The following is a 27,491-nucleotide window of genomic DNA, read 5'->3' as shown; positions in this document are numbered from 1 at the left end:
CACACATATACACACACGTGCGCGCGCACACACACACACACACACACACACACACACACAATGCTCCATGGAAATACCATAAATAGGCTATCTGCTCCTCTACACAGATACAAACGCACGTGCCCTTGTCTATCTACAAAATTCAGGATACTCAAACTTGGTCCTTTGTACCTCCCATGTGGGAAGAAGTCACTAGGGGGTCATGGCATCACTATCACTATCTACAGTCTTCATTCCACCAATAGTTGGCAAGAACTCCAGGCCCCAAATGAGGGTGCCACACGGTGCACATGGAACCTTTTTGCATTGGGATATCAAAAGTGGTGAGAAAGTCCCTCCCAGGGAGTTTCCATCACTGCAGGTCCAGTTGATATGCACCTCATATTGGACAGAAGCACTGGCAGCAGATGCACATTTCATATGTAAACAATGTTTAAAATACCCTGTGAGAGAATTTAATCATTCCATTAATTCTGGCAGCTTTAGCTAAGAATATTTTTATATCAGGGTGGGGAAATTGACCTGACCTAACCTGGATCGCCATTTGAGGCTTCGGAGTTCTTACTAACTGTGACTGTTATAGGTCTCTTTGGTGTGAGGCCTGGGAAATAGGTGTTTTTATCTCTTCTTGAGGTTCGCATACAGACACCAACACCCACTCACAGATGACGCTGTTCCAATAGGAGGGCAGTTAGCACTAACACAATAGGACTCAAGGGCCTTCTTGCCCTTGTCTGACTACAACTAAAGAAGGAACTGATACTCCTAGACCAGAATTCAAACCCTAGAATATCTCAGAAGGGCTAACACCCCACGAAAGAGAAGTGTCAGCCCAGCCTGCCACCACCTGCTTTCCTGGGCAGCCTGGCCATGGACTACTTCATTCACTCAAGCTGAAAAGTTTGTGGCTCTTCAATGAGCCCATGTTGACGAGCTGTAAATTATCCCATCACTCCTCTGTGATCCAGTTCATCCAGAGACCAGAGACCAGCAGCTTCCAGACTCGTCTTCCACTTCCCGGAATCTATGCTGAAGACTCATCTCCCTGTCACTGTAGGAGATGGCAGGGTCAGATGTGTCATGGATAACTGCAGAGATCCCATGCTGCTCATGCCTCCTTCAATAAAGTGTATCCTGGTACATTTCCAAGAAACCCTAGGGTACCACACAAGCATTGTAGGAACATTTCCACAGCCTGGTGTTCACAGTGATCTTCCCAGTTCATGTTCGGTCCCAAAGGCCAGAGACCAAGAAGGCAGCTATTTTTCAATAGCCAATAGTGGACCCTTTCTAAGAAGGTAGGCCCAGGAAGCAAGCTGCAACGAGAGTTTCAGCCTAGGAGCCCATTCTCCCCCTCATAGTTACATGGCCTGCATGGAAGGAGGAGGTGGAGTGATAGGAAAGCATCAGCCACTAGGAAAGCTGTCATGCTATGGGAAATTACCTCCCTTTGCCAAACTGTCTTTCATCCTAAGAGATCAGTGCTCAGAGGTAAGTGATGCCATGGGGAGATGGGGGCACAGAGTACATTAGGCAACAGACAGTCATACAGAGCCTCATTGCACAAAAGTCCACCGATGCTACTACATTCCCTGGTCACTCAGCTTCTAGAAAAGTTCTTGATAGATTGAAGAAGATTCACAAGCTCTGTCTCTCAAAAGGACAGCTCCACTCAGAAGTCATGGGACAAATCTCCCAAAACTCTTTCTGGAGCTTCAGGTGTAAGGAAATTCACTGAATTCCTTAGGCCAAGAAGGGACCCCAGACTCTCATTTTGGTCCCATGGAAACAGAAGACACAGCCAACTCCAGGGAATATGTCCTTTGTCAGAGGTCACCTGTCAGTAGTGTTAGGAGTATGAAATTCCAAAGCGATCTCTTCTAAATTGTGAGGTCCAGGTACTCAGGTTGGGCCACTGGTTTGTGACAGCAAATCACAAGTGAGAGAATGTGTGTCTTATAGCTACTCCTCCCTTGGGTAAATAAAGGACAAGGTGAAGATCAGGAATCCTACTGAAGAGGGCATGGTGTGGAGGTGATGGGAACTGCGTTTGCATTATTTACAGATAGCCCAGCACAGTGAATCTGCCTTCTTGGTGGAGATGATGGAAGGCATATGAAGGGCCAGTTACTGGCCCACCCAGAGAAGGATGTCAGCAGCAGTGCTACCTCTAACCGAAACATACATCTGGATAAATGGAAGAGAGTCCCAGCTCCAGGAGCTGGGTCACACTTTGGAACAGCCCTTCAATCCCTTGTCACCTCCAGCCTCCCACCCCAAACCCTGGCGCCTTTGAACACCTATGGCATTTCACATTAGAATATGGTCTTGGCAGCAAGGGGAAGGGAAAGCCAGTGACTTCCACGAGTCTCCATCTGAGTTCTAACTGAGCCTCCTCTGGCTTTGGGACAGCAGGTCTAAGTACATTTTGGACCTCAAGAACCTGGGATAAGAGTCTTTCTCCATGAGGCTGTGTACTTTTCCCTGAGCTTGGTCAAAACAAGTCAGGGATGGCTCCTGCATGTTCTTCCTCGTGGCTTCTCGGGTTTGGAAATCGATATTCACCTGGAGATACAAACAGAGAGCAAGGTTATAGGCTTTCAAAGGCCAAGGCATCTTCTGGATAGTAGGCCCAAGCTACAAAACAACCATCAATGCAGTATCTCACATGTTCAGGTTCACATATACTTCTCAAACTGAGTTCATGGAGTTAATTCCTGGGGATTCCAACAGGAATGCTGTGAAGGCTGAAGTCCAGGCAGTCTTAAATTGTAAATAAGATGAGTAAAGAAAAGAGAGACCAGCTGGGCATGGTGGCACACACCTTTAATCCCAGCACTCAGGAGGCAGATGGATCTTTGTGAGTTCAAGGCCAGCCTGGTTCACAGAGTGAGTTCCAGGACAGTCAGCATTATGAAAAGAGACCATGTCTTGATAATGATAATAATATAGAAAAAAAAAGAGAGATACTACAAAGCTTATCTAAAGTAGGTGAATTAGTACCAGAACCATGGCAAGAATCCTCACATCAAGAATCTCCATTCCACACGAAGGTGAGTCTCAAGCCAGTTGTTAATAAGGTTCCCCTAAGCTTTTCACCTCATTCTTTCTTAACTACCAAAGCCAACGGATGCCCAATATAGACAGACCCTGGTAAACATACATCCCTCTATTTGTCACCATTAGGGGACAATAGCATTTTACCAATCATGTAAAGGTTTCACACCCCAAGTCAAAGCTGCATCTAAATACAGATAGAAAACTGTTCATCAGTTAAACCCTACCAGGGCACATGCTATATTAAAACTCAGAACAGCTATGCATAATTATAATACAGCAATGGAATGGATTATAAATATTCATTAATGAGCAATGGCAAGCACTCAGTAGGTGCTTTACCTCTAACACTTAGCATAGCCTTGAAAGGCAAGTGGCATTATCCTCTCTTACATTGGGGAAGATGAGGCTCAGAGAGGTTAAATAAATTAAGGATGGTCACACATAGTAACAGAACTGAAACTGCAAACAAAACCCTTTAAAAGAGGGTACTATTCCATTAAGTTATTGCACAATTGTTTGTTAGGTGGTGTGCACATGCATGTGTGTGCATGCGCATGTGCCTGTGCAGAGGACAATTTGCAGGATTCATTTCTCTCCTTCTGTCATGTGGGTTCTAGCAATCAAACTCAGGTCATCAGGCTTGGCAGCAGGTGCCTTTTCTCAATGAGTCAATTCAGCAGCCCCTGTGCTGCTTTGAATAGAAAAGTAGACATGGGCTCCAGGGAACCTACTCTTGTGAAACCACTGGGGTAACACAGCCTGGGTAACACGTGCCAGACAGACAGCAAAACCATCCCAATGCATCTCCTTTCATGAAAACCTGGATTTTCCACTCCTCAAATCTACCCTTTCTCATTAGGATCCACCAGAGTTGGGAGGCCCATTGAGGCAGGAGGAAATCCTGGGGGGCTTGGCTTAAAAGCTCCCCAAGGCCTCTGGAGATGTTGCCATTAGCAACACACCTCCCGTGGAGCCTGCACATCCACAAACTCCTCAAAGATCCTGTGGGCCTTGGAGACCAGCTTTGCAGTCGACCGGGTCTTCTTGAACTCCTCGCAGGCAAGCCAGAACTCCAGGTTCTCCTCGCTGAACTCTGTCTTCAGGAAGGCACGGAAGGCTGCCACCCCATCTACAGAAGGAGGAGGGAGAAAAAGCAGGAAGAGAAGGCTTAAGTCCAAGACTGCAAATGAAGGAGAAAACAGTCCTATTGTAATGGTGTCCTCACTGTCCAAGCCTGCTGCTTTTACACCCCACCCCCCAACACACACACCCAGATGACACACCGCTACCCTCAGAGCTAGCTTCATGTTCAAGGACCAGCATGAAGTATCCAAGAGAAAATTCCATAGTAGTGATAACAGTGGGTAAGCTTGGCCACTTCTGATAAAGCCTGACTGACATTGATACAGAGTTGGGTGAGCCCCAGGCCTGCTGGTATTGCTCAAAGTAATAGGCACTATACATTCTCTGCCCTAAGCTGAGTCCACACCAGAGAGAAGACATGGACAGCTGTAAAACAAACTAGACAGGAATATACATGTCTCAGAGCCAACCCTTTACCGATAACAGAAACACATCCAACAGAAACTTAGTCCGTAATACAGTTTACTGCATGAATAGATAGCATTTAGGAAATCCTTGAGGATGTGCATTTGGTGGTTTAGTCTATTCATTCTTGCTTTGAAATTTGCCTATCAAATTTGATTTTTAAAACATTTTTAAAGTTACATTTGTGAGTGTGTGAGTGTGTGTGTGAGTGTGTGTGTGAGTATGTGTGTGAGTGTGTTGTGAGAGTGAGTGTGAGAGTGTGAATGTGTGTGTAAGTATGTGTATGAGTGTGTGGTGTATGTGTGAGAGAGTGAATGTGTGTGTGAGTGTGTGTGAATATGTGTTTGTGTGAGTGTGTGTGAATGTGTGTGTACGAGTGTGTGTGTGTGTGTGTGTGTAAGGACAACTTTCAGGAGACAGTTCTCTCCTTCCCATGTGGGACCTGGAGATGATCCTCAGGCTGTCAGGCTTTGTAACAGGTACATTTTCCTGCGAAACCATCTCCCTGACCCAGATTATAGGCTTTAATTGAGGTCCAGTATAATTTTTCTGCCAATATAGTTAATGGCTAATCCAGCCTTTCCTCTTACTAATCAATATCATATGTACTGCCAAGCTTTCCGTCCACTTCCAGTAGTGCTTTTATTTGAAAAGTTTCTAATCACCTGTTTAAACTCTTGACTCATTTGCTTCTGTTGGAATGGCAATGACAGCTTTCTAGAAAGGATCCTCAAAGTGAAGAACACTCTAGAATAAGGTGCCAAAATGGTGGGGAAAAAAATAAAAAGGCTCAATGACCATTTTCATTTCTTTTGTAAAATTCATGTTACCACTTTTGGCAATGGGCAGTGAACCCGATCCTCTTGTATACTACGCAAGTGCTCTGCCACCGAAGTACATGGCATTTCTCCTCCTTTCTATTCTGTTGCTGGCCTTTAATTCACTGCATAGCCCAAGCAGGGCTCAAGCTTGTAATCTTCTTGCCTCAGCCTACTGAGTGAGGCCTGGCTGAGATGACAGGCTGACACAACTGATTCTACCTCAACAACCCCACCTCTCTCTCTCTCTCTCTGTGTGTGTGTGTGTGTGTGTGTGTGTGTGTGTGTGTGTGTGTGTGACACAGCTGTGTGTGCCGGTCTACACATTTGTAAATGGACTTGCTGGGACCAGAACAGGAGGCTGGATGTCTTGAAAGAGGCTCTCTCACTGAAGTGGGACCCTTCTTTCATCTAAGTTGATTCCTAAGGTGGGCAAGCTCTAGGGAATCAACTGTCTCTCCTCACCAATTCTGAGGTTACAGGCATGAGCAGTGAGGCTGGGCCTGTAACATGAGTGCTGGGGATTTGAACTCAGGTCATAGTTCTTGCAAAGAAAGCAGTCTTATCTACTAAGCTATCTCCCAGGCCCTGGCACTTTTTGGGTTCTGAGGATTGAACTAAGGTTTGTACAGAAAGCCTCTTTACCCACTGAGCCATCTTACTGGCCCTAAACTTTTCTTGAAGGGATTGTTTTTCTTAATAAACTTATTTTAGCTGAGCATGAAAACATAGAAATTATACACAAGGAAATAATATTTGTTCTATACATTGTAAAATATTTAAATCCAACATTTAAATACTTACTATTTCTTGGAGGTAAAAAGTTTCAAAATACTTTTAGCTTTTAAAAATGTATAACATGCTGGGTGGGAAACCAGCATTAGACCGACTCAGACCCCCTGAATGTGGGTCTCAGTTAGGAGGCCTGGGCAGTCTATGGGATCTCTCACAGTGGAACCAGGATGTATCCCGGGTGCATGAAAGGACTTTGGGAGCACATTCCCCATGGAGGGATACTCCCTTGGCCTAGAGACACAAGGGAGGGTCTAGGCCCCACCCCAAATGACTTGGCAGATTTTGATGATCCCTCCTGGAAGGCCTCACCCTCCCTGGGGATCAGATAGGGAATGGGACAGGAAGGGGGTGGGGAACATGGGAGGAGGGAGGGAGAGGGAACTGGGATAGATATGTAAAATATGAAAAAAATATAAAATAAAATAAAAAAAATTTAAATTAAAAAAAAATGTATAACACATTTGTTTTAGTTTGGTGTAGAGACAGAATTTCACTTTTTAACCCAGGCTGACCTGAAACTCATTATACCAGCCTCAAACTCATAGCAATCCTGCTGCCTTAGCTTCGAATGTGCTGGGATTAAAGGTGTGAGCCATCACCTCCTGCTCCCTTATAATTACACCTTCTGATCAACACTTCCAGGTCCCTGTCTTCCTCCCTTCCTCCCTTTTCTTCCTAGCCCCCAGGTGCCACTCTACACCTCAACAAGACCCACTCTTAGATGTCACAGATGGGTAGTCATGTGGTATTTGCCACATCTCCACACACTTTCCACTACAGTCAGACGGGTGAGAAAGGCAACATGGATGGCTCTCCAACTGAGCATTTATCTAGCCCAGTGATTCTCAACTTTCCTACCTCCATTACCCTTTAATACAGTTCTTCATGTGTGGGGACCCCAACCATAAAATTATTTTTATTGCTACCTCATAACTGTAATCCTGTTACTGTTATGAGTCATAATGTAAATATCTGTGTTTTCTGGTGGTCTTTGGAGACTTCTATGGAAGGGTCCTTTGACCTCAAAGGGGTCATGACCCACAGGTTGAGAACCACTGTCTTGAAGAACTGGGACATGACTCAGGAGTTTGTGGCTGTTTTTAAGCCTGAGGGAACTAAATTCCTTGAATGTCGGAGTTTTTCTCTAAACAAAAACAGATGCTTGAGAACCTGGTAAATGTAGTCACAGATAAAGTATATTACATTTCCACTTTCCTCCCTTGTATTGGTAACCAGCTCTGTCAAGGAAAGTCTATATGGCTCCAGATCTCTAGAGCACAGACCTTATCTCTCTTCACCTAGATCCCAGCTTTGGTGGGTCCTGGTGCACTAGAAAAACTTACACCTGCCGTGTCCTCCCTGTTGTGGCTCTCCTCCTCCCAGCTTACAGGGAAGGGCATGGAAGCTGAGAACCAGCTTGCTTGACCTCGTACCTGACAACACATAGCATCATAGATTAAGGTCATTAACTCCCCGAACCACTGGAATAACAGCTGCACTTTTATTGAATCATGCATTCACTCTGCTGGGTGACCCAGCTGTTCCAACAGGGACAGACAGCACAGAGAATGAGGTATTATTATACACGCCATGGGCTGTCTCTTTTGCACTATGATCAGCCACCTCATGCTTCTGATGTCATGACTTCCCCACCATGCTAAGCTATGCCCTCAAACCATAAGCCCAAACAGACCCTTCCTTAAGTTGCTTTTGCCAGATAATTAGAAAAGTAACCAATATGCCATCAAAAGGTAGAGTGAAACAAAAAGAAGAAAACATAATTATGATGTGGTGGGGTAAGTTACATGACAGGAAAGGACAAGGTACTATGAAAGGATACTAAGTCAGCACCTGAGCCAAGTCAGGAGGGAAAAGACCTGTAAAGAGAACCCCACCACCACCACCACCATCCCCGGCTGGGGGAAGTGAAGGAGAAGGAAGCAACATGAAAGAAGGAAGCAGGTGATGGAGAAGATGATTTCAGGAAGAGAGTCATACACACGAAGGCAAGGTTTGGCTTGGTAGGTACCATGCTCATGCTCGTCTTGCACACATGGAGCCCCAGTTCCAATCTCTAGCAGAGCATAGTGCTGGATGTGGAGGCACGAAGGCATGACAATTAGAAGGTCAAGGTCATTCTCAGCTATAATGTGAGTATGAGACTAACCTAAGCTAAATAAGATAAGAGGGGGAGAGAGGAAAAGCAAGGAGGGGTGGGGAGAAGGGGAAGGGGAAAAAAAGCAAAAAGAAACTAAAGCTTAGAGAAGGTGAGTAAATGGACCAATTGCATAGCTGGTAAGAATCAAGATTCCTCACCAGGGGGCTGGAGAGATGGCTCAGTGGTTCATAGCACTGACTGCTCTTCCAAAGGACCCAGGTTCAATTCCCAGCACCCACATGGCAGCTCATGGCTGCCCATAATTCTAGTTCCAGGGAACCTGACACTCATGGCAAAATACCAATGCACATGAAATAAAGATAAAGACATTAAAAAAAAAAAAAAAAAAAAAAAAAGATTCCTCACCAGGCCTACAGGATCCCAAAGCAAGATCTTTCCAGAGGTGTATATAAGAAGGTTAAGAGCAGGTAAAGGGAGAATTAAAGAGCCAATACTGGTGTTGGGGAAGGCAGATTTTAGAGAATGGGAGCAGGAGCAACTGTCTTCCTTGAGGATGAGAGTAAACACACAGAAACAGTGGTGGATGAAGACAGAAAGAGTCAGGAATGAGACATGCTTGAGATGCATCAGATAGGACAGCCTTGCTCTTTATTAATTTGAGGTGAGGTTGCTGGGAATGAGGCTACCCTTGAGTGCTAGGCTTTGAGCTGCAGCACAAATAAATTAAAATCACCACCTCACAGAACTTTCCAGCCAGTCTAACATAACAAGCCTTAGGGAATAATGTGAAATAATGCATTGCATCATTGTAAGTGCAGCAGGTGTTCTAGGGGAGACACCTAGGAGAGAGGAAGAGATCAAAGCAGCCAGCTCCCTTGGGGAAGATGAATGTAAGTGCAGCAGGAACAGAAAACAATCACATGTGCCTTGGACTTTGGTTCCTAGAGAGAGTATCCATGCACAAAGAAGGGAGCAAGCACTTTTAATTTGGGGCTGCATCCATCCTTCAAAGAGAGGACCATTCAGTCCAGGCTGCTGAATGGACCTTGACCTTAGAGAGCAGTAATTTGGGGGCTGACGGCTAGAACAAAGGAAGGCCACTGAATAGAAGTCTGAAAACAATGCTGAAGTCAGAAAATTACTCTTAAACTACTCTGCAAGTATTTACTGAGCACTTACTTCGGCCACACCAGATTCTTTCTGAACTTTACAACATTTTTTCCCCTATGGTAGATCCATAGCATAGATCTTGATGTTCTGACCATTTGAGAGGAAAGAAAAACAAAGCTTAGGGAAGGTAAATAACTTGCCACGGTCACATGATTAGTTAATTCCAAGAATGCCAAGTTAAGAAGCAAACATTAGGGGGTTGGAGAGATGACTTAGTGGTTTAGAACATGTATTGCTCCTGTGTAGTACCTAGGTTTGGTTCCCATCACCTACATGGTGGCTCACAACCATCTGTAACTACAGTTTTAGGCAACCAAACTTCCTCTTCCAACTTCTTGGGGTACCGGAAACATATGTGATGAACACACATACATGAAGACAAAACACTCATGCACATAAAATAAAATAAATAAATCTAAAATGAAGAATCATCTCCACACCTGTAGGACCTGGGGCCTAAGAGCTGTTCAAGTTGCCAGACAGGGAAGGGTCCTACGCAAGGCAAGACAGGGAGCCACGGGGGGCGTGGTGGATGGCACATTTCTATGAGTGACAGCAGTGGGTGGGGTAAAGAAGAAAATGAGGAAAGTCACTTAGGTAGAGAAGTATCCAATTCAAAGAACAACACACAGAAACAAAGATGGATGTGGCCTCAGATTTGGTGAATTGCACTGCAAGGAACTGAAATAGCTCCTGCACAGGCTGGAAACTTCAAGAGATGTGTGTGGTAAACTCATAGGCGTCTCAGCAGCACCCATGGTTTCACTGGCAGCCTGCCACAGACTACCAAGCTTACCGCAGAGTAGAAGCAGCACAGGGATCACTCAAGAACCCCAATTCTGAGCACAGTCAAGCAGGCCCATACTTAGGAATGACCTTGCACAACACATTCCGCTTTACTGATATCATCATCTTCGTTGTAGAAGGAAGGAGTAGATTTTAAGACCTTTCCCAGGTTACTGCTCTGTTCTGTGCTCACCCCAACTTACACCTGTCCTCATCAAATGTTGCTCTTAGCTGACCTTTGCTCCTGATGCCATCACTCCACCTGCTCTCCATCTCTTAACACCATCACTCCACACACAGAGGACTTACTCCAAGCCCGGTCATCTTAACTTCACGAACCCAACACATCATGACATCAATGCAATTAAAAAGGGGAGAGATGGCTCCATCAATAAGGGGCCTTGCTGTGCAAACATGAGGACCTGAGTTCAGAGTCTATGTGAAACAAAACAAAAAGCTGGCCACCTGGCCAGTCTAGACTACTAGATAAGTTCCATGTCAATGAGAGACTCTGTTTCAAAAATCAAGGCGGATGGTCCCTGACAAAAGACACATGACCTTCAATTGCATGCACACATGTGCATGTGCATCTACATACATCTGTGTACACACACACACACACACACACACACACACACACACACACACACAAAGACATGGGCCCTGGTTTTGAATCCCATGTGACCTTGGAAAAGTACCCTACCATCTTGAAACCCAAGGTGGAAATTTTAGCTATGAAATGGAGACCATGCCAGGACTCACTGCATTAAAGACTGTTAACAGATCAAATGAAGCAATCCTCTTGAAAATGCCTAGTTCTCACTATGAAGTCAATAGTGCTAACCCTTAAAGAGGCTTGGCTTACAAAAGGAATGTGACATCCAAGAGAGGAATTGCCTGTGGTCACTACGTCACCAAAATGAACAAAATAGATTTGCCTACACATCACTTTCTCCAAAGAGCATATAAACGGTAACTTCAGTCAGGAAAACACAGAGCATGTGTGTGCCACAGCCCTGCAAAGGTGCCATTTGGCTCACATACTTGGGGCTTGTCCAGCTGGAGGACACCTCCCATCACCTTTTTTATGGTGAGAACTGGGGCTATTAGGTAGCACCAAGAACCTGGAATCTACCTAAATTCTTTCCATCCTGCCACATTGACTGTCAGTCTATCACCAGTGGGTTCTCTTATTGCAAGAGAGCTAACTTGTTCTCAACATGCCATTGTACCTTCCCAGGCATCTTTCCCAGCCTTTCGTCAGGGACCACAAGTGTCCTAAGAAATACACTGTGCTCTCTCTTTCAAACCTCAAACCAATCAGTTGCCCGCACTTCATGGTGAGGACAGGAGAACACAGCACTTTGAAGTTGTTAGGGATTCCAGTACAAAGTTTGAGAGGCCAGGAAAAGAGAAAGAATGGCCCTGTTCCCATGGACTCTCCTGGTGTTGGGACCTGAACAGATTGCAACAAAAATGTTTCAAGAACTGTCACAAAGGCTGGTGCATCTGCACCTGCTCTCAGCCCTTCCTCTCAGCTCACCCACTTTCTCTACCCACTCCCTCTCAGCCACAGACTCCCCCTACCCTTTTTATATTCCCAGAGCAGGTGTCACTGCAGGCAGGCATGGAGGGTCACTGAGCTAAGAGAAATTCCACCCTGGAACAATAGAAGTGAATTATGAGGGGGGAGGGAGCACCGCTGCTTCAGGAGCCCCGCCTCCTGCCAGTAGCAGATGGCAGGAGGCAGCAGCAGCCTCTGTATAGACCCCTTGCTCCAGGCCTGGTCTGCATCACTTGCTCATGTGATCCAGCAAGTGAACTACCAAGGACAGAAACATCGAGGTATTTTTCTTCTCCAAATCGTTTCTCACTGCTGAGCCTCCTCCCAGCGAGCTTTTCAACTGTTCCTCTACATCTTTCCCCAACCCCTCTGCTGCTTCTTGTCTGTTGCCATTTTCCTCTGTCCCTCCATCATTCACCTTCCCTCTAGCAGGACCCTCTTCTTTGCCTTCTGTTTGTCCACAAACTGCAGTTGTTTCCAAATGCAGAGTGCTGATTTATTGATGAACAGCTCAGCAGCATCTGCTGTTATCTCTAGGGGTGGCCATGTTTGCTTTAACAGTGCTGCTGATGCTTAGAGCCCCTGTCCTTTGCACACTAGCTGTGCAAGACTGGAGCTCTGATCCAGAAGCCCACTCCAGAACCTTACTCCTGGGCCCACACACATTCTGGGCAACTTGTCTCCAACCCCTATGGCTGTCCTGGCTCTGACATACAGAGGTTGGTGTGAACTAGTGTCTAGAGAGGTATGGCCTCTCTGCTCTTGGGTTCTCACAAATATAAAATGCAGATGCCATCAGCTCCTTCTCCACAGGGTTAAGGGGAATCTGCAAGTCACACAGGTGTGACATGCAGATCCTGACTGGTAAACAGGAAGTGCTCAATGCATCTTGATGACTGTTATTCCCATGTATTCCCATGTTCTGGTGGAGCCATGGGCCAAACGCAGTCCTGGCCAATTAAAGGCAGTGGATGGGCAGTAAATGGTTCAGGAAAATAGGAGGGGAGTTTGAGTGGGGTGGGGCTTTGCCTTCTAGTCCTTTTATTTGCATTTCACTTGGGTTTCCTTTGGGTAACCCTCCCAGGAGTCAAGGCTCTGAAAATAGCACAAAGTTTTTGAGATTGGTGCCTAGCCTGCAGCAGGAAGGGACAGGCATGAGTCCAGGATTCCTGGAACAGTGGGCAGGATATTGGCGTCCTTTCGAACAGCCACAGAACCTCCAAGAACATGCCGTGGCCGCACATGCTGCCCGCTTTCTCCCTCTGGTTCTTTCATGCGGGATGCTTACATAAGGGGAGAAATTGGGTCACTATGAATGAGCAGTGCAGCTGGTGTGGCAGGGAGGGTGGCTTAGGTAACAGCTCAAGGTCCAGCAGTCCCGATTTAGCAGGCATCAAGGGTGGACTTAAACCCCGCTCAGTTCCCAGGCTTGGGAAAACACAAAAGGACAAGAAAAAAAAATTTTTTTTAAGCTCTGTATTTAGCGAGGTACCCTCTCAAAGACTAGCACACTCTTGCATTCCTGATCAATGGAATTCAAGCAGAGGATAGGAAGAGAAAAAGCTTCAGACAAGCCAAAGTGTACGAGCTACAGAAGAAGCCAAATCCTGGAACCAAGCCACTGATTTAAATTTTATAGTGAGGGCAGAATCTTCCTCTGTGTCACCTGTGAGATGAAGGTTTTGAAGCAAATTACTATGTCTAATCAAGATTTATGTAGGGCTTTTACTCAGGGAGCAAACTATTGCCACTTATGATATTTACTGACAAGCAATGGGGGCTAATTATATCTCACACTTGTGATTAGTGATTTTCTTAAATGATCTCTACTTATTCATATATTTAAACATGTGTGTGTCAGGATGACAGTATATCAGGGTGACATAGTAGGACTGTAAGTCTCTGTGTCAGAAAGGACCTGAGAGACACAGTAACGACACCCTATCCAGGACACGAAGAGGCAGTATGTTCTCAGGTGGCATGGCTTCCTATTCCTAAAATATGGGAGCAAAAGGAAAGAGTTCCTGGGCTATCCCAGAGATCTTACTCCAATAAAGAAGTAACATAAAACCTCACAGACAGCAGTGAATAGTCTAAAAGATCTCCAAATTCAGTAGGAAAGACTATTTCTCAGATGAATTAGATGGAGGAACGCTGCTGGGACTGTTAAAGGAGGGAACACGCATTTTACCTGCTAGGCTCCCAGCAGGTTCTCCTACATCCATGAGGCAGGAAGACCTGAAGGGATATGAAAACTCAGGAAGTCAAAGGGTTGAGTAGGGGGAAACATCTCTGGGTCTCTCACTCTTCACCTAATCTGCTCAGGCACATGGGGTGCACAAAATGCATATTTTTTTTTCAGGGAAGTTAATGTGTTATAACAAAAATAATAGAATAGCTATCTTTCATCTAGTCCTTCACGTACCAGTCTCTTGGGACAGCAACCGTATTGGATTCTTGTACCGCTCAAGCCATCATTCCCCTTTCATAGATGAGGGGAAATGAGGTTCATTGAGATTAGGTGATTGGCAGAAGGTCATATCGCTGACAAATGACAGAATCCATGTTGGGAACTTGCACAGTCACTTCTGTTACAAGCATTTAAGAGCTGCCTACCACCCTGGCACTCCTTCCAGCAAGGGTAAATGCAGGACCTATGTTCCTGGGTACGAGAACAGTTTGCAGCAATGTTGACATGGTGACAAGAGCTACCCATCTCCATTTGACGTATCTAGTTCTAACTCACCCTGTGCTCTTTTGAAACACCTGAAGCCATGTTTTTATTTGTTTTTTCTTTCCTTCTTTTTTCCCCACCTGTGGAAACCTCCACACCTCCACGCCACACATGTAGGATCCGTGACACCGCTGTGCCATTAAAGGGAGGTGCTGCTTGAGGATTGGAGGCTCCCCATGCAGTACAAAATACTCTTTGGGATTTTTTTTTTCAAAAGCCTGGGCTGCTACCCCACCAGAACACTGTCCTTCCCTGGGCCATCCACCCCATCAGAGCACTGGCCCATTCCTGAAGACATGTGGGAAAACACACTCCAGTCTTGAGCCCCAGGGATTCCATTCCGTGGGTCTGAGATAAGATCCAGAAATGTCCATTTATTTCAAGCTCCCTCAGGTGCTACTGCTGTCTTCCTTGGTTCACACTTTGAATAAGACTTTTCTAGAATCTTCTGGCTTAAAGACAGTATGGGGAGAGGCCTGACTATTCGCTCCGGAGTTAAAGATCACTTAGATGAATACAGTGTTGCACAAGCTGGTCATTTAATTTATGGATGACAGTTCGTTTGGGATCTTTTGCTTAGTGGCTGTGTGACCAGTTCAACTTATTATGTGTTTTTATATCTCAACCATCATCTGAAGGGGGTTAAGCTTTAGACACCAAAGTCTTCTCCATTGGTCTAGGTTTACAGAGACATGCATTGCTATGTCCATGAAAGGACTCTCGGTGGTCCTATTTCTCCTACCTGGGCCCCAAGGGGCCAAGTGGACACAAGCCTTTCTCCAGGCTCCATACAAACTATCAAACAAGAATGCCTTCCATATGCAGTACGCAGAGGTACTTGCGGGAGGGGGAGCAAGAAGAAAAAGTAAGAGAAAGGGAGAAACATGCAGCCTGAAGGTATACTTAGAACTGTAACTCAATGTCTATGTCCAAAAATATACAAAGGAAGGAAGGATACAAGAGCAAGACATAAACAAAAGGAAGAGGTAAACGGAATAAAAAAAAAAAGAGAGAGAGAAAGGGGCTGGGAGAAGAGGAGAGAGAGGGAAAGAAGGGAAGGAAAAGCAGAAAGAGAATATTTCTTCAGAGCTCAGAGCAAAATATCTCTCTAAAAGCAGGACAAATAAACACATGCCTGAACTTTATGAAAAATAAAACAAAAGGTAAGTACACAGTTTTTTCCTGTCTTCCAGCTGCCTAACAGAATAGATCTCCCACAAACTGGGAGACTTGGTTCTGTTGGGTATAAGCTTCAGAGCAGAAAGCCTTCTGGGCATGTAAACTCTCTCTCTCTCTCTCTCTCTCTCTCTCTCTCTCTCTCTCTCTCTCTCTCTCTCTCTCTCTCTCGCTCTCGCTCTCTCGCAGACACATGCACACTCACGCTTGCATTTCCCTTCAGGGCAGACTACATGCACAATTCTAATATCAAGTCTAATTGTAATTGGTTGAACAAGGAAAAGCTTCTAAATTAGCACATATTAGACATCCTTCTAGCTAATGAAGCCATCAGCAATGTCAATTTCAGTTGCTTTTGTTAGTTTCTAAGAAAAGCACTTAGCAAGCGATTACCTCTCAGGCCTTCATGAGAGCTTTTACTCTATACTCATTTGTAAACAAATACAATGGGAAATAAGACTACTCTATTTTCCTCCCAGATTTTTAAATTTTTTAATTCTAGGGTTTTGAAGATAGTAAAGTTGCCTTCCCCCACCCCCCTGAGATTTGAGCTGGTATAGTGTTGGAAAGAAAGACTGAACACAGGTACTTTGGTCCCCCTTCTGGTTGCTGGAGCCATTTCAGCTAGAAAGCACCCTTACATAACCATACAGGCAGTACTTAGTCAAACCTGCCACAAGTGATTGGCTATCACCTAACCTCAAGCCTGTTTCAGAGAACAACCTGGGACAAGGGTAGAACCAAACTCAGCCCCTGACACATCCTGGCCCAGCTCTTTGTTGGACAAGTGAGGAATCTGACTTCCTAAATAGCCAAGGTTTCCATAAAAGTCAACTAATGGGGGACAAAATCAGGCCCATAGAGTTGACCAACAACTAGTATTCTGCACTTAAACGTCCAAAAGCCTGGTCCCTGACAACTGGAAAACACCCTCCCAGACCAGTAGGACTTCTGACACTGATGGGACAGAACGTAAGAGCTGCACTGGAAGCCAGAATTCTAATGGCAATCCTGAGGCCACCTGCCATGAGATGAGAACTAGTTTTTTTCCTTGCATTATCTGTGAGCGCCCTGACTTCTCCAAGACCTTCATTCTCCATCAGAGACAGACCACAGCCTCTTTCACCTGAGCTCCCTCCCAGCTGCACAGAGTTTGTGCATAATGAATAAGCTCATTTTTGAGAAATTAAATAAGTGTCCAGTACAACAAATCAAGGGTGCCAAAGATGCTCCAGAGGTCAGGAATGGGAAAAAATAATTACCTGATTCCATGGTGGCGGGTGGGGGGGGGTAAGATACCTTGGTGTGAAGGACGGCAGAGGAGTAGGTTCTAGACTAACACCCACGGTTCTGGGTCCCAGGCATTCAGGATTTCTACACTCTAACTTCATGGGATATCATGCCTTTTAGTCAGAAGCTCTGCAAACGTCCATTAGTGCTGCCATGAACAGGCATATGTGAAATCCCACTGGAGAAGTTGAATCAGCCCTGATTGAGTCACAATCCCAACCCAAACTAATCCGACTTTTAGAATGTTGTCAGCATCTTTTAAGGTGGCCTGGGCTCCAATGGCTCTGCATCTTCACAGGAGAATAGACATCCAAATCTTAAAAGCATGAAGTTTTTCTACCAGTGACCCTAAATACCACTTTCTTCCTAAGAACTCTCATACTAAACAGAAATAAAAAACAGAACCCGGGCTGCAAGAAGGATGAAAGAACTTCACACTTCAAAAAGGCTGTTTTCTGTAGTGCTTTGACAAAGTCGCAAATTGGTGCAAGATGGGACTGGTTCTGGGATTCCCATGTTAGGGACGTGTTACAGCATTCCGGGAAACACTTCCATGACAGAGAGACCAATAGGTTGCAGATCCAAGAGTCACTGAATCAAGCAGATAAAACTGAATATCTATCTAGATCTCACCTTGACTTAATGTTAATAATTGGATACAAAAGTCACTGTCGAGGTATTCATTTTTGTATGTAAATCATTAAAAAAAGAACCCATGATATCATTACATCACATCTTGACTAAAGAGCCTAGAGTTCTGCATGTATCTACTTGTTTAGTTTCTTGTCTGCAAGTGGTAGCTAGCAAGCAGGCATCTCTAACCCCATTTTAGAATGAGGAAACAGCCTAAGGGACTTGAACTGAGCGAATCAGTGTGAGGCTGAAATAGAAACCAAACTTTAGGATGACCTTGAATCAGAGCCAGCCAGAAGATGTAGAGTGGTAGTGACACTCGTTCCACTGAACCTGACCCCTGAAAAATGGTCAATAACTTGGTTTTTAGAAAAGCATTACCGTCTAATTCTAAACATCATATCTATGCCACTACCTTGGCAAATGGACTGTGTGCTTGCTACTGGAGTATGGCTGGCTGTGTGCTACATATGCTATATACCTACATGAATTATTTTCCTAAGTAGATCCCACGGAATACCAAAGTCACAAATTTTTTACAGTATGCACTTATTCCTAGATATTGCAGCTCCATTTTAAAATCTAGTCAAAAGTATTTGTCCAGATGGAGAGATGGCTTAGTTGACAGTGCTAGCGGTGCCACCATGAGGATCCACAGCACCCACACAAAAAGTAGAGATGGGAAAGTAGAGATTGGAAGGTTCCTGGATCTCATTGGTCAGCTAATCTTGCCTAATTGGTAGGCCCCAAGTTTACTGAAAGGCAGTCTCAATAAAATAAGGGGGATAGCTGACAAGATGGCTCAGAGCATTTGAGACCAAGCTTGACATGTAAATTCAACCGTTGGGACCCTCATGGTAGAAGCAGAAAACCAATTTCTGGAAGTTATCTGCTATCCTCAACAGGTGCACTGAGGCGTGTATGAACCCATACACCCACACCCCTTCACACACACTAAAAAAATAAATATTGTAGAGAGAAATAGAAGAAGACACTTGACAGCAACCTCTGGCCTCTTTGCACATGCGTAGATGTGCACACAAGTTCATGCACACACAAATGCATACTTGTGTGTACCCTCCACACGCATATACTCAGAGTATTTGTTGATTTGCTTATTAAGAACAAGAGGCGAAGACGGAAGAAGTAACTTCATCAAATTCAAAACAAAATCACTTGTTTTTGGATGATGGTGATGAAGATGAGGATGAAGTGTTAACAATTAAACCTGGAGCCTCACACATGCTAGGCAACTACTGAACCCCTGAGCCACCTTCCCAGACCTGGTCAAGTAAAGTCACTTTTAATGGCATCTGCTAAAAAACCAAGGGACTGTACCATGCCTACCCAAGTATCCAGTAACCAAGGCGGCTCAACAGAGAGCACAGATCTGAACCCCCTCTGCAGCCTTCAATTTAATCATCCAAAAACACATTCCCCGATTAAATAGGAATAACACAGCAAAATGCAAGCAGCCCTTCTGCTCCCAGATCTCACACTGGCATGACGAATCGAGGAGGAACACCGAATGTCTGTCTGCAACCTTCCTGTCTCCTCAAAACACCCCCTCCCCGCTTCCCGCCCCTGCTCTGCCACTTCCATGTGCTTAATGCCACAGGGATGTCAAAGCCCAGCAAATTTGGACTTGCTCATGATGGGGGGGGGGGGGCGAAAGTTTGACTAATGATCAGCTGCCCTCTAAACACTGCAATACCCACAACTCTTTTTCCTCTGTAGGAAACAAAAGACACAACAGCTGAGCAGGAGGAAATAGAAGAGGAGGGAGAGCAAAGGGGTGTGCTAGCCAGGAAGTAGGGGCACAATGCAGCTGAGATAGTTATCCCTGGAGATAAATAGTGAAATTCTGCCAATCCAAGGGATTGCTAAAAACACACAGTACTCATTGACTAAGTAGCCCAGTGACTCGGGGGATGGAGGTCATTCCCTTTTATGAGATCTAGCCTGGAACCTAGACCTTCTCATTCCAGTCAGTCCATAATTTCCATCACTTAAACTGAATTCTATCCTGTCAACATTGCTGAGCAGCCAGCCACAGTGAGAAAGGCCTGTAATCCTGGTGCTTGGAAGGTGGCAGGTAGAAGCAAGAGAATCCCGATTTCAAGGTCATCCTTGGCTTCATAGCATGTTTGAGGCCAGCCAAAGCTATAAAAAACACCCACTCTCAAAAAGAGGAATGAAGAGGGTTGAACTCAGAGCTTCACACATGCTTGGCAATTACTCAGCCATTGAGCTACCTTCCCAGTCTTAGGGAAACAAAGCCATATTTAATGGCATCTGCTAAAAACCAAGGGATTCCACCATGCCTACCCAAACATCTATCAATGGAGGTGAGTCAGCAACGAGAGCACAGGTCTGATAAATAAATAATGTAATGCAATATAACGACTCAGAACCTTGGGCTTCTTGGGACTATGGTTTGAATATGGAAAACAGGAAGGAAGTGTCCAACCATACTGCATTTAAAATGCCTGTTTTCAGCTGGGCTGTGGCTCAAGCCTTTAATCCCAGTACTCTGGAGGCAGAGGCACATGGATCTCTGTGAGTTTCTGGCCAGCCTGGTCTACAGAACTAGTTCCAGAGCATCCAGGGCTACACAAAGAAACTCAGTCTCAAAAGTAATTAATTAATTAGCTAATTAATTAATTAAAAAATAAAATGCCTGTCTTCCTGTCTCTCTGCTCCTCATGCTGTGTGCAGGATTATGGAGGGCTGGGGTCTCAAGCACAGTGTCCTGAGTCCAGGACTTGTTTGCTACATCTTTTGCCACATGGATGATTCGCTCCAATGTGATGCGACCTGATTTTTACTTACACTTATGAGAGAGGAGCACGTCAAAGGAATCTGCCCACCTCGTCGCTTCTTCTGTGGAGAGTCTCCTAGGAAGCAATAGCATCTCTCTGAGTATTTCTGACACATCTTCTCTCCCCCAGCCACCACTCAAATTTGCCCAGGACTCCTTTCTTGGATTGGTGGAGAGCACATGCATACCATACCTGGGTCCCTGCAATTCTCTATTGATTGGCACATTTTCAAGCGATAGTTGGGGAAACCTCTAAGTTGGGGAGGGGGTGCCTATAGCTTGGTGATAAAGTCTTTACCTAGCATGACTGAGATTCTGAGTTTTCTTATGCTATACCAGAAAGAAGAATCAGCCTGGATGGGAATTCAGAGAACCTCATATATTATTTTTGTTCTGAACTATAAAGGTATGTAGCTATGTGATTTCAAGATGTCAAGGTGAGGGGCTGCAGGGGCAAGGCTAGTCTTGGAGACAAAGAGGCTCAACTCACCTCTTACTGTCACCTCAAATCCTTCACCTCTTTGAATGGAGACAGTAATGCCTTTCAGAGGTGAGTGAGGTTGGAAAAAAGTGACATTTGTGACATCATTAAATACAATGTCAGCACAGAATAGGTACTGAATCCAGACAATATGAATCTAAGCATTGTTTTAGAGTATGCTTATTTCCAAACTGAGAGCTCAGATTGACAAGTGAGTACAATAAAGAAGTGTACTCCCCACCCACAGCTTCAGGCACTGATGGCCATACTGTTTCTTAGGGCAAGGAGGGTTCCCACCTGATATCACCGAGCTATGCCTTCCTGTCACTCACATGCAGGGGTAGAAAAGGAGCTGCTAAGAGACCTGCATGCATCATCTTGTGGTTTATCCAGTCAACAACTCACTGAAGAAAAAGGTCCCATAGATACCCCACAGTGTGGGTACCCGGGAATGCAAGACAGCTGTACTACTCACTTGAGAGCACGATTGGGTTTGTCCGGAAGAATGGCTGTGAAGTCACTACAGGAGTCCGATTTGTGCGACAGGCACCCCAGTCGAGTCCTCATGCCTTTGTTCCTGCAGCGGATAGGAAGACAGAAGGAAGGGGCTATCATAACCACGGCTGCCAGCTCTATGAAGGGCACCTGGACCTGCTGCCCCACCCCCACCCCAGGTGGCCTCTGAAGAGGCCATCAGCTAGAATAGACGCAAGGTCTACGCACATGCCTTATCTCACTATAAGGCATAGTAATAATAGGTGTGGGGCCCTTCCTCTGCCCTTCCCTTCTAGGCAGAAGGCTTTTTAAAGCTGACATGGCATGTTGATGGTAAGTCAGTGAAGGTCATTAGCTTGCAAGAATTTCTAAATTAGGGTTCTCTGTAGGGAGTAGAAACAGCAATGACAGAATAGCAATCCACATCTTGCTTTCCCAATAGAAGGGTGAAGAGGCAGGGTTGGTGATGGTGGCAGCCCCAAACTACAAGGCATGAAAGCAGGGCCCTCCAAGAGGAGAGGGGAACCTCACAATGCAGGGCTGGACAGCAAGAGAGAGTCAGACCACATAGTTTGGGGCTTCAAGGCAGGCCAGTCCCCAATCAGCTTCTCAACTCACCTCACCAAGGCAGGCTATATGTACATGATGGCTATGGACCACAGGGATTGATGCCTGCCAGTGAGAAGAGCAATGGATGATGCCAACAGTGGAGAGCCAGTGTCCCCTGTGACAGTTCTTAAGCTTGCTTAACTTGCCCCGTTTACCTTCAGCCAAAGGATGGCATACTAAAGTCCTGCAATGTATCTGTGTGCATAGTTTTATATGAACACGAGGCCACTTGTTCACATGTTGTCTAAAGATGCCTTCAACTTCAAGGGCAAAGTTAAATAATTGCAACACTGACCATACAGCCTGCAAAGCTGAAAATATTTGCTCTTAGGCTCATGACAAGGGAAGTTTGCTAACCTTTGGCCTTTAACTATGACAACTCCTCACATTAAGGGCAAAAGTAAGTGGAGAGAGGGTGGGGGAGGAAGGTATAATCAGACCAGGACTTCCATCTGGCTTACAAAAGGAATTCCCATGTGCACCATGGTAGATATTGCCATGGAATAGTCCTACGACATGTCATCCTCACATGCTGACAGCAAGTCCTTCTGGCCAGGCTTCCTTGCCCTCTTTTTCACAAATCCTAAAACTAGATAAGGGAGTTAGAGGTCATTCAGTTCAATCACTCCCATTGACTTCAAATAGATTTCCATTCCCAGGCCTGCTCATTGTCTTTGTTCACAGAAATCTTATCTGGCATTTGTCTACTGAGATGGTATTGTACTTGGCAGGGATGGACATTTGTATTCTGAGACACATCTCTGCAGAGCTCCTGAGAGCTGGAGCATCTAAGTTTCTAGAAATATCCTCTCCCTCAGGAAATCACCCTGTTCCTGTCTCTCTTCCCAGGGAGCCTGCACCGTGCCTCCATCTATTTCATGGCATTTTAAAAACAGTTGCTACAGTTGGCCTCTCTCCTGAAACAGAGAACATCATGTGTGTCCATTCACTCTTATAAATCACAGGGTACCCAGCACCAGGCCATTCAAGCAACTGATTAAAAGCCCTTTCCATCATCACTACAATGAATTCAGGCAAAGGTCCTGCTCAGGCTGTACCACAGGTCAGGCCCCAACCTGCAGCCCACTCTGTGCCTTAGGATCTTCAGTCACTGGCACAAAGCGGTAAATTCACACAAGCTTGTGTACACCAGTTTAAAGGGTAGTGCTTGCCCCCAATACAACTCCAAGTCGTTGAAGTGGTTCATAGAAGCAAATTTACTTTGAGACAAAATGGTTTTCTATCTCTCCAGTCAAGACTTGAGTCATAATCTCCTTAGTTTAGGTGGGAAAGGATGGAAGCAGACACAGGAGTGAAAGGCAGAGAGGAAGAGAGGAAGCAGGAAGGGAGGGAGAAAGGAAAGAAAAAAAGAGAAAGAGGAAAAACGGGGAGGGTCATTTCCTCATCTGCCTTTTCTCTGCAAACCCGTGTCCCAGTAACTCACAGAGTTTCATACAAGTTCATGCACAGCCCCTAATCCTAACCCAAAAATCATCACCCAGAGATTCCAGCAAGTCAGCAAGCGGGCACAGAGCTAAGGTGGGTCCTGCTTACAAGCCTGTAACTTTGCAAGAAGCACAACAGCGAGAATAGCGCAGTGACGCTGGAGGCCCAGAGAGGAGAGGACCGCCTAGAGCGTGACAGTTGGGCCAGGCTCAAACAGCAGAACAGGTGAGAGACCGACCGGAAGATGGAGCTTAGAAGAGAGGGGCAGGGACAGGAAGACAGGTCATCAGTCCGTTACCTGCGTGGCATCAGTAAGGCAGCCATACAGGCATCCGCTTATGGTTACCCCTTGGGCTGGTTTGCAGGGATGTCACGGCAGGAGCTAAGGCTGCGGGGTTCAAGGATTTACCCTCTCAGGTCCTCTCACCTAAAATCAAAGAGTCTGCTGTAAGAGGGTTCGCCCTCTCACACCTGTTGGCAAGACACACCATTGCAAAGGCTCTCCGATGTCAGAGCACCTCCCCACAGCACAGCACCCACAAATGTCAGCTTGTTCTCACTGAAGGTAGCCAATCAAAGATGGATGGGAGCAAATGTCAGGAGGCTTCACATTGCTGACTGATGGTCAGAAGTTCCTACTTCCCCAACCGCTGGCCACCAAAATTGGGACACACACCCTTAGGGAGGCATGGGCCTGGCAAACCAAAAATTACTGTTCTCTTTATCTTAGTAGACTGATGCCCAAGTGACCAGTCTGGAAGGGACCAGGGAACAGAGGCCAGCACTTGTTCCAAAATAATCTGATTGGATGCTGTTCTGGTTCCCACCTCCCTCCAAGGACACCTGTCCCAGGTGGAAATGAGCCAGGGCTTGAGAAAAAGGGAGCAAGGAGGAGGGCTGAAGGGACTTGGAGGTAAGCCACCAGACACCCTCACCACTGGGCATGCTCCTTGGCAGGGATCCCAAGCACAGGCTGCAGAAATGAATATGCAAGTAACTCATAAGGAGGTGAGCCTTCCTCGGCCTGGCCCACCCTTGACCCAACACAGGGAAGACTTGGGGATGCAGGATGGGAATATGGAGGCTGAAGGCTGATTGGCTTGTAGCCTCTCCTTCCCATGGGTGTCATTGGCAGTGTTTCAGACCATTGTTCCCACAAAAGAAAGCTGATAGGAAGAGCTGTCTACCTATCCATAAAAGGTTCCCTTGGGGAACCCTGCCACCAAACGTAGAATCCATTTTTAAAGAAACCTAATTTAGATAGATAAGAATCCTGTGTGGCTGTGCCATTTAAATTGCCTTGGTATTATCCTGAACATTTCACAAATACTTTTTTAAAATCACTTTCATTAACAAAATAGAAGAACGACTTTATTAGCACCGAAAACAGAAACCAGAATTTTTTTTTTAAATTAGGTTTTATGTAAAGGCTCATCCCAGTGGGCCATGTTCCCTGACAACAGGGGACATTTCTTTAATCACTGTCCTAAATGGGAGTGCACCTGCTTTCCAGAAGTCAGCCGTCAAACCCCTTACAGTTCCAAGGGTCTCAGAAAGCGTGTCTGGGCACCTACGCCTCATTTCCTCTTGCTTATAAAAATCTGTCCCCAGGGCAGGGGGAAGGTCTAGCCAAGGGCCTTTATTATTCTGCAGCTGAGCAGATCAGAGATCACTACTCATATACACCACAGGCAAGGTCGTTTAGGGCAGGGGACCACTGGCTTCTGTCCCTGCTTGCTGCTCTTTCTTCCCCTTCCTGTTGCCAGCCCACATTGGTTTGCTGGTGTTATCCGGTGGTCTCCTCTCTACCCCCATCCACACCCAGCACTTCCAATATCACCCCTTGAGTGAGGTCAGCTTTGGATTCCCTAAATGAGAGCTCTCTGGATACTCTGCCCCAGCTGCCTCTTCCACTCCAGGATCCGGAACCCCCAGGGCTCTGATCCCATTTAGCTTTAGACAGACTTGTAAGGGACGGATAAAGGGTTAGCCAGAGCCCGGAAAGTTCAACAATGTGACACCCCCCTCCCCATAACATCCTTAGAAGTGGGTACCAAATCACAAATGACTGGAGCAGACAGGATAGGAAAAGATGACATTCAAGGTAGGGGGAGCAAAAGAGCAAAAATGAAAAGGATTTATAAAGAAAAGAGAAATTAAGCTCAGTGGTGAGAAACCAATCAATATGCATGAAGAGGCAGGTTAATTAAATATGTATAATGCAACCAACTTTCCGACACCCCAGCAAGGAAGGAAAAAGGCAGAGCCAATACTTACTGTGGTTGACCGGTCCTCATGGCCTGCAGGTCTTTGCCAAGTGGATGGTCAAAGAGGCTACGGGTTAAGGAGCTCTAGGGAAAGAGTAGATCTTTCTTTTAGCAGTGAAATCCTTGGCAGGTGAAAGGCATGTTTGCAGGGACACATAGGCTCACGCATGCATACACACGTACATAAGCATGCATGCACAACACACCTCCCACCACTTGAGCTAGGCAGCAAGCGGCCCGAAAGCTCTTCTCTCTGCTTGTCACATCCAGTAAATACTGAAGCAGCCTACACCCAGCAGGCGGCGGCTCAGCTCCCGGGCACAGTCTGCACGCCCATCCTCATTGGCAGGACGCAGGAGATGCCCCCAAGCAGAGCTGACCTGGCAGGCATCCTGCACCTTCCTCCTTTGGCCTCACTAACCTGCAGCTCCTATGGCTGCAGCTCAGGAAGAAGCCTCTCCCGAGCCCACGGCAGCTGCTCTGCCCCACAGCCAAGAGTAGGTATTAACTCTTTTCAGGCCACCAAGTAGCTGAAAATCCGGGGAAGGGTTCTTTGCTAATGAGCTCTGCTGCTGGCTGGGAGGCTGGAGGCTGGTGGCTGCACTGGGGAGCAGGAAGCATAAAGATCTTGCCCCAGACAGCTGCTGACAGCAGGAGCCAAGCCGAATCAAATCTCCTAATGAGCCAGGAGGAGGGGGCCTGTCTTGCTGGGTGTGATGTGATGTGATAAATGCAGAGAGCAAGAAAGCTACGGGGCAGGTCGCACATCTAAATTCCACCCCCTTTCTCCCAATTCTATTGCACTGTGCTCCCAAGCCAAACCACACAGCCCTGAAATTACCCCTCTCTGCCAAGTCTCAGATGTCCGCTTACTCGACAGAGGAACCTCTCTCCTAGACCATTCTCACTCCCACCCCCCCACACACCCCACCAGGACCAACCACACTGCTCCCCACTCTTTAATGAGAAATTCCCACCTCTGCCTTCTGGAACGTGCAGATTGCCAACCCCTGCCTCTCACCTGGTTTTTCCTACAGTAGAAACTCACCTCTCTTTCCTCATCCATCACCTAGCAACTTCCCCCGACTTGCATTTGTGATGGAGTGAGACTTTTTCCTTTGTTCTGCCCGAACTGCTCATCATCTCTATGTTTCTATCTTTTTCCCCCCTCAATATTATTTCCAAACCTCTATACCCACATAGATCTTCACACTGCCTGCTCTGTTCCAAAAGGAAGATTCTTCCTGTTTGTCCTAGTTCTCTGAAAGTGGTACCCAGACTGGCAGTCTGAGCATCGCCTGGTAATGTGATGGGCATGCCAGTGCTCAAGCCTCAATGCAGAGACCTTTGATGGCAGAAACTACTGGTGGGACCCAGCATGCCCGGGGATTCTAACACACGCTGAAGTTTGCAGACTCCTCTAGGATAAAGCTTGCCTTCTCTTCCTCATTACACTCTCAGTCCCTATGGCTGTTGCCATGTCCATTCAGGAACCAGCTCCAAATACACCTGGCCTTTGTGACAAGTGGTTTCTCAAGCCAGAAGTTAGAAGACATTTCCATAGAAAGTGAAGGCATTATAATAAAGGTAATCAGTTCTGTTATTTGATTTGTTGTTGTTTAATGTTGGGGACTGAACCAAGGGCCTTATATATGATAGGCAAGGGTTCTCCCACTGAG

The 27,491-nt window shown here is 46.0% G+C and overlaps 1 protein-coding gene across 8 annotated transcripts; it reads right to left on the bottom strand.

The window, feature by feature from the left end:
• Positions 1 to 996: 996 nt before the first annotated feature.
• Positions 997 to 26,720, bottom strand: Rgs8 (regulator of G protein signaling 8). 8 transcript variants are annotated; one of them, XM_051185994.1, is made up of 7 exons: positions 26,019 to 26,717; positions 25,823 to 25,896; positions 23,844 to 23,972; positions 21,471 to 21,572; positions 20,526 to 20,590; positions 4,023 to 4,189; positions 997 to 2,565 (listed from the first exon to the last, which is right to left on the bottom strand). In XM_051185994.1, exons 3-7 carry the CDS (start codon positions 23,867 to 23,869, stop codon positions 2,383 to 2,385), a joined length of 543 nt encoding a protein of 180 aa, XP_051041951.1. In that variant the 5' UTR covers positions 23,870 to 23,972; positions 25,823 to 25,896; positions 26,019 to 26,717; the 3' UTR covers positions 997 to 2,382. The 8 variants fall into 8 exon arrangements, with proteins under 8 accessions (XP_051041951.1, XP_051041952.1, XP_051041953.1 ...); XM_051185995.1 differs by having other exon boundaries at positions 26,193 to 26,717; XM_051185996.1 differs by having other exon boundaries at positions 26,234 to 26,717.
• Between the last annotated feature and the right edge of the window lie 771 nt (positions 26,721 to 27,491).

This window comes from Phodopus roborovskii, unplaced genomic scaffold, assembly GCF_943737965.1.
Source record: "Phodopus roborovskii unplaced genomic scaffold, PHOROB, whole genome shotgun sequence".
Classification (NCBI taxonomy): Eukaryota; Metazoa; Chordata; class Mammalia; order Rodentia; family Cricetidae; genus Phodopus; species Phodopus roborovskii.
Note: the sequence above shows the minus strand (reverse complement) of the source record. Positions and strands in the feature narration are given on the sequence as shown.

Bases quoted from the DNA above. Each gene is read 5' to 3' on its own strand.
- Rgs8 (XM_051185993.1), bottom strand. From the start codon at position 23,869: ATGGCTGCCTTACTGATGCCACGCAG. The intron at 20,591-21,470 runs GTGAGTAGTACA...ATTGCTTCCTAG, and splicing joins AAACCCAATCGTGCTCTCAA to GAGACTCTCCACAGAAGAAG. The intron at 4,190-20,525 runs GTAAGTAAAAAT...CTCCTTCTGTAG, and splicing joins CGTGCTCCTCTCTCATAAGT to ATGGGGTGGCAGCCTTCCGT.